The sequence below is a fragment of the Branchiostoma floridae genome, chromosome 18 (assembly GCF_000003815.2).
Source record: "Branchiostoma floridae strain S238N-H82 chromosome 18, Bfl_VNyyK, whole genome shotgun sequence".
In the NCBI taxonomy this organism is placed as follows: Eukaryota; Metazoa; Chordata; class Leptocardii; order Amphioxiformes; family Branchiostomatidae; genus Branchiostoma; species Branchiostoma floridae.
Genome location: NC_049996.1, coordinates 16,425,673 through 16,432,648, shown reverse-complemented (window position 1 = coordinate 16,432,648; position 6,976 = coordinate 16,425,673). Strand labels below are relative to the sequence as shown.

At 39.2% G+C, this 6,976-nt stretch overlaps 1 protein-coding gene across 1 annotated transcript; it reads right to left on the bottom strand.

Moving 5' to 3' along the window:
- Positions 1-1,645: 1,645 nt before the first annotated feature.
- Positions 1,646-6,621, bottom strand: LOC118405497 (toll-like receptor 4). Its single transcript, XM_035805000.1, has 6 exons — positions 6,606-6,621; positions 6,371-6,517; positions 5,653-5,796; positions 4,847-4,983; positions 4,261-4,407; positions 1,646-3,810 (listed from the first exon to the last, which is right to left on the bottom strand). The coding sequence occupies exons 1-6, from the start codon at positions 6,619-6,621 to the stop codon at positions 3,607-3,609; spliced, it is 795 nt and encodes a 264-aa protein (XP_035660893.1). The 3' UTR covers positions 1,646-3,606.
- Positions 6,622-6,976: the final 355 nt, after the last annotated feature.

The following is a 6,976-nucleotide window of genomic DNA, read 5'->3' as shown; positions in this document are numbered from 1 at the left end:
CACTTGGGCACGACAAAGTACGTATATATGAAGTGATTTAGGAAGGTACCGTTTTAATCACGTTAGAAAGCCATAATGAAAATGTGTAAAATCAGCATAATTCCTTTTCAAGTATCCCTATATTCCCCATGTGGAGCCCTAATTAACATAACCAATCAATCATAATATTTTGGACAGTTATGCATGGTTTACACACAAACAACAGTACAAAAAAAATTCATGACTGTCCCCTGTATAATGGTGCGGTCCAAAAAGTGGTCGGTTATTAGAATAACCGACCACTTTTGAGGTTACTGCCTGATAACCCATGGGAAATGGGGGCCTCTGATTGGCCAACTCCATCTGGCTATATGATAATATGTTATACTACATGAATTACAGAAGCATTTGTGTTGATGTCATAATTCTTGTGGTATTCCTACAGTCTATTAGCTCAATTTCTTGTCATCAATGGACAGACTGACCACTTAGCGAGAAACGGCACAGCACAACTCATCCATCCTGGGTGTAACATGAGAGTTAAACTTGTTAACACCGTCTGAAGTTTGCACAGAATCTGTAGAACACCTGTGGAGTGTTTCGGACGAGGGTAGGGGTGGGGGTGTTGGCTAAGAAGCACAGCGAGGCACAGACATGTACGCTCACAGAAAATATCTCACTTCGACATCAAATTTCTTTGATAAAACTGACGTCGAGCACAAGGTTACCCCTTTACAGGATCCTTAGGAGAGAATTACTGTTCAAGACTGAAATTTAAGATATTGTGTGATACGTGATTCTAAGTTTAAACTTTAAGGAGCTTTATTTAGGTAGGGAGTTTTGCTCCAGACTCGAGCTAAGAAGGAACCCCATGATCTATATACCAGCCTCACAAGACTTCTCTGACTTACCTTACGGTGTTCTTGGGAAGATTGCGAAGTTATGTTGGTCCGGAGAAACCGGCAAAAAAAGAAGTTCCTCTTTTACTTTTGAAACGGTGGCTGACTTCCGGGTAGGTCACGTGACGGCGACTCCCGGTAGCCTTTGTTATGCTAATCATAAGGCAGGTGTGCTGGAGCTGCAGTACCCAAAGCGGCGCCAGACGGCGCTCCATGCGTATAAGCTTCACTACAATGTGCACTGAAATATTGCAAAGGTATCGAATTCTGTTTAGTCTCCCTTTTAATTCACCCAAAGGGAGTGAAATACTGTTTTTGGCTTGCCTGTGTGTGTATGAGTGTTTTTGCAATTCTCAATACAAAAAAAATTAAATGTACCGACGCACAGATATCATTTACTCTAGCAAGTAGATAAATCTATAAACGTATAGAGGTATACACACAAACGAGCATTACCGAATATACTCAGTGATGCTATGTTTTGCCTTTTTAACTAAAAGAATTGTGAAGCAGTATGGGTAAAGGGGTTAGGTCTATCCACCTGATTCCTTGTTGCCATGACAACAGAAAAAGGTGTTTGGTGCAATTCTTAAATGATGACACTGAAAGTGCTGACAAGGTAAAAGTTCAAATATATTCACCCTGAATACTGACTGAAGACTGAATACAACAGTACGGTGCTTAAATGTTGCTTAAATGCATGCAAATACCGGTATGTACACTATATGGGCTGACGTTAAAGTAGTCACTGTGCTATTAATGTAATATCTAAGTACCCTCAAATACATGTATTCTGTAAAGAAACAAAGTAAGAGTACACAAATGGAATCTTTATGCATTTGCATGTAAAGGTAATGTAAAAGTAGTATTCAAGCACCGTAAATATAACATAAAGAAATTTGTTTACTATTGCTAGTCTTCATGTACTGCTAAAATGGTACCTTTGCGCATGCTTTATTAAGAGTGCTTTAGCAGTGTATTTCATGTGCATAGTTCATGTGGAAAAACCTATAATACTATAAATATGTACATCAAACTATTTGGCAGTGCTAACCAGGGCTGATAAAGTTACTTCGATAGTGAGCATCAAATTGAATGGAATGGAAACAAATCACACTATCTTCATTAAAATGTGGCAAATACCAATTATAATACTGTCAAAAAGAAATACATAAAATGTGTAAAATGTTTACTTAAACTATACCATTAAGAAATAAACATCATAAAGTGTAAATGTCATCTCACTTACTCTATCAACAAGACAGTGCATAGAATTTGAAGAAAAAACTGTCTACACTAGATACCATATGTTGTAAATTTACAATACCACTATAATTAAATCCATTGTTTTTACAGAGTGAAAAATTCACCTGAGCTGGAAGCTGCAAGGATCAACATGAATACAGAGTCTGAGTGAAAGTCTAAGCTAAACAGTGCATAGAATTCAAAGAAAATATGGAAGGAATACGTAAACAAGGGACATGTAACTAATTTTCCATACTATAAATAATGCAAGAATGATATTCCTTTATACTAATTCAGCTAAACACATCCAGTTTCTAAATCTCTATCATCACACCAGACCTAAAATTGGACAAAAATTACATGAAATGTCCTTTTATATCATTTACAGTAGCCAGTCAGAAAACTGATGTCTCATGATTGACACATACTTGTAGCCAATCAGAAAGCTGATATCTCATGATTGACACATACTTGTAGCCAATCAGAAAGCTGATATATCATGATTGACACATACTTGTAGCCAATCAGAAAGCTGATGTCTCATGATTGACACATACTTTCAGCCAATCAGAAACATGCTGATTGACATATATCTACAAGGTATAAAAAAGCACATCGCAATAATAGTGAGAAACTTATTTCTATATTTACCCAAGTTTTGATGATGTAAAAAAGGTCACCCTGTCACCTCATAAATATATTCTCCTTTCGTCCATGATGATATAATTAAGAAAATAGATTATTATAAAAACTACTTTAATTCTAAATCTGTGCTTCTTGCACCAGGCAGATGCCAGTAAAATCCTTTCAAATTTGTATTTACAACAATATATTTACACCAGACCCATCTAAACTTTTCTTTTACAGTTTTCAAATTTCTTACCAAGTCATGTTTCTGTTTAAGTTATTGACATGTTTTGCATATATTTCATCACGTTAAAGCTACCCTCACTGTGCTATAGTTAATTTTGGTCTGTTGAGTCTTTTTTTTTTAAACATGAGTGATCATTTCAAAACATCTAACTTCTTCAAAGTTAACAATGGTGTGATGTTCCACATACTAGCCATAGTGGCCATAAAAAGTCAATGTGGTGTTTCTTTGATTTCAAAAGGATAATGTTAAACTGGATGATCAAAACTAAAACAGTGTCTGATGAAGGATATGGGAGAATTATTTTACGCAACCCTTTTGTACTTACTTCGCTTAGTAATACGTTTCAATGTCTCTCCAACACCTTCCTCACTGCTTCTGACTAGAGTTCTGCTTCTCGCCGCTATGTGGTGCTTTAGCCACGTTTGGGATTGTGTTCTTGCCGCAAAAGCGCCATCTCAATCGGCTAAATATAGTGGTGAGAAGCAGAACTCCAGTTAGAAGCTCTGAGGAAGGTGTCAGAGAGACATGGAAACATAAACAAAAGCGAGTACATTCTGGTTGTGTAAAACAATAATCCTATCATCAGCAATAAAAATGTCTCCAGGGGAGTCACACCACTGCCAGGAGAGGCCTGTCTTCATTTTCCAACAGGTCTGTCTCAGGGAGTCCCAGGATGTGCGACCCCCCGTTAGCCACGTGTCCATTCACTGCGTTGTTCCTGCGCTCATGATCGTCTGCTGCAGTGATCGTCTCCTCCTCATCATCATCATCATCCTCCTCTTGATTATCCTTATCATCCTTCCTGTTTCTCACCTGTGAAAGACATCATGCGGTAAGTGGAGAATAGAAGAGCAGCAATATAACAATAATCTTATGTTGATGAAAGTTAGAATATCCAGGAAATAAGATACACAATACAAAGGTTACTAAAGTATTCGATGGATTCAGTGGGGTCATGTTGCACAATCAGCAAGGTGTTCAATTCATAACCCAGAGGTTCTGGGTTCAAATCCGTTGATGTGCCACCGAACTTGTGCCCTTGGAAAATGCACTTTACACAACTTGCCTCACTTCACTCAAGTGAAAATGAGTACCTAGCTTCAGATAGGATGTTAAAGAAAATGAGTATCTTCCTTCAGATAGGACGTGAGTACCTTGGATAGGATGTTAAACGGAGGTCCTGTGTTTGAGGAGAGCCACACCTCGAGCACGTAGAAGAACCCACTACAAACGAAACCTAGAGTGAGAAGAGCTTGGTTTTACCTTCTCATCTGGTCCAATGGCGTTCTCCAGGCGCTGCCAGAAGTGCGGCCGCACGTTCTCATTGGTCCAGTCCAGGAAGGTTCGACCAATCAGCATGGTCGGTACCTTGCACTGGTCAATCTTCACCACAATCAGAACGTCCTTTCTCTGTAACAGAAAACCACATTCATCATTTGGAGGTTTGTTATACTAGGGTTGCACAAGTCCACCAGTCCGACTGTCCCAGGCAAGTGAAAGTGCAGATCGAGCATCATTCATGAGTGAGATTTTTACATACTTGTTACTTTTCCCTGTCATGGCATCAAGCATTGTTCAACACAGAAAAATGGAGCCAATAATAAAAGAATTCCATTGCTGGAAGTGAAAATGCTTAGAAAAATGTTCAAATTTGAGGCAAGTGAAAAGTTGCTTTGGGCATCAAATTGTTTATGTGCTTGCCTGATAGGACAAGTGAATTTTAGAAAACTTGTTAAACCCTGAATTACCCTTGTGAACTTTGTGTAATATTCATGTTACCTCTGTATGACTTTGGCCTCTGACCTATGACCCTTATGCGACCCTTGAATAAACCTAGTGTGACCCTTACCTCCAGGTACTTTCTGGCGCCGGCCATCTGCAGTTCAAAGCGCCCGAAGCCGCTCTTACGAAAGTTACTGGACAGGACAATGATGGTCTTCCTGCTCCGAAACACACCCTCCTTAATGTTGTCCACAATAAACACTCCTGGAGACAGAACATAGAGAACAAACATATCACCGAGTGAGCGAAGCGGAAGTTACAGAACAGCAAGATGATGGTTTTCCTGCTGTCGAACACACCCTCCTTAATACTATCCACAGTTAACACTCTTGCCGACCAAGAAATAAGGATTATTCACAGCTGGTTTAAGACCAGATTGGACATTGTCAATCATTCGAAGTACGGTTAAGTGTAGGAAGTACATCATGTGTATTAGAGTGAAAACTGGGATCCTACAGGCCCAAATGCCTCTTCCCAAAGACAGTTCAGGTATTATTGAAATTGGCAAGGTGGACTCATGGTTCATTTTGTTAACTTACAGTCTAGAGGCTCTAAATTTGATGAAACAAGACTTGAGAAGACACGTCTTGCCAGGTGTAGAGTCCTTGAAATCAACGCACAAGAAAAGGAGAAAATAACTTGGCACAGTATCTAAATATGAATAATATACAATTATAGACTTCTGTGATAAGAAAGTATCAAGGACCTAGTGACAAGCTTAAAGACATCAGAAGACATCTTACCAGGTGTGAAATCCTTGAAGTCAGCGCACAAGGAAAGGAGAAAATAATCCGTTACAGCATCTAAACAATCATAGACTTCTGTGATAAGAAAGTATCAAGGACCCAGTTGACAATCTTTAAGACGTCTTACCCGGTGTGAAATCCTTGAAGTCCACGCACACCTCATACCCTCGGCAGGTGAGCTCCTTAAGGAGGATGTCCTTGGCGAAGGCCAAGTCCTTGCTGCTGTAGGAGATGAAGATGTCGTACTTCGGGAGCTCGTTCTCGTAAGGAACTGTGGGTAGGAGAAAACAATCTTGTAAGTCCTAGGGAAAAAAATTGTGTTTCCTGTTACTTTTTGGGGGGTAATTTTTTTTAGGCTGGCCCAAACTCTAATGTGATACATATACAATATAGTTGAACAAAGTAAACTGAAATGCATGAGGACACTTTCAATGTCAAACTTTAACTTTAACTTAATAGATACATTTGTCCTTCAATAGATAGGACAAGCAGTGTTTTTACTTCAATAGGAAGCAGGCTGAATAAAGTGGAAACTATGTGACTCCACTGCCCATCCACCCAAAAAAGTCTAGGGTCGGCAGGTTTTCATGTATTCTCTCAGCAGACTCCAAACTCAAAACCTAAAAGTGAAAATGTGAAAATTATAATGTTCTGTCTTCTGCCTGCCTGCCTACACTCCCTTTTTTTAAACTAAAAACTAAAAACCACCACAAACACACCATTTGCTCCCGATCAGGAAATTAAATCAACTCAATTTTACATGGATTTACAGTACATTGTATTTGAATACCTGAGACATTCAGTTAGAAAAAAAAACAATGTTCATCCAGTTTTGGAGAACCTACTGTTGTACTCAGCATCAGGGTCAGGTTTGTCCCACCCAAGGTCAGGGTCGTACTTTTTTCTCCGCCGAACAACCAATCCTGTCACCATGACAACCATCGCAACCACGCCCGCAGCTGCAACTCCCAGGGACACCGCTAGGGGCAGACCTGAGGGAAACAACAACAAACAAAATGGTTAAATTTCACATGGGAAATAATCTACTAGAATACACATGCATTTGTGCTTCCAGAATACTTCTGTCTAAAACCATGCTTATTTCAATAAGTACATGTCTTTCATAGAGTGTTATAATGTGTTCTAGAGACTAAGAGAGTCATATTGTATTATATTTTTGTCCCATTGTGCCATAGCACCTGAAGCACATGAAGAAATATGAAAAGATTCTACTGTAACAGTTACTTTATGCCTGAAAAAGGACTAAAGGATTGGATACCAATTTAAGTGCTTTAGAGACAGACAACCATATATTTACAGTACTGTAGACCGACAATTCAGATATCACCTGTCACCTTCCTCAGGGCAAGAATGTCCGCTCTACTTCTCACTGCAGCTATATGTAGGTATTGCTGCGCTAGAACTATCCACCAAAGATGCCCTTAATGTGC

What these genes read in the sequence shown, in the direction of transcription:
- LOC118405497 (XM_035805000.1), bottom strand. An exon ending in GCGCCAGAAAGTACCTGGAG is followed by an intron (nt 4,408 to 4,846) that starts GTAAGGGTCACA and finishes TTTCTGTTACAG; the next exon opens with AGAAAGGACGTTCTGATTGT. An exon ending in CCATTGGACCAGATGAGAAG is followed by an intron (nt 3,811 to 4,260) that starts GTAAAACCAAGC and finishes TGTCTTTCACAG; the next exon opens with GTGAGAAACAGGAAGGATGA.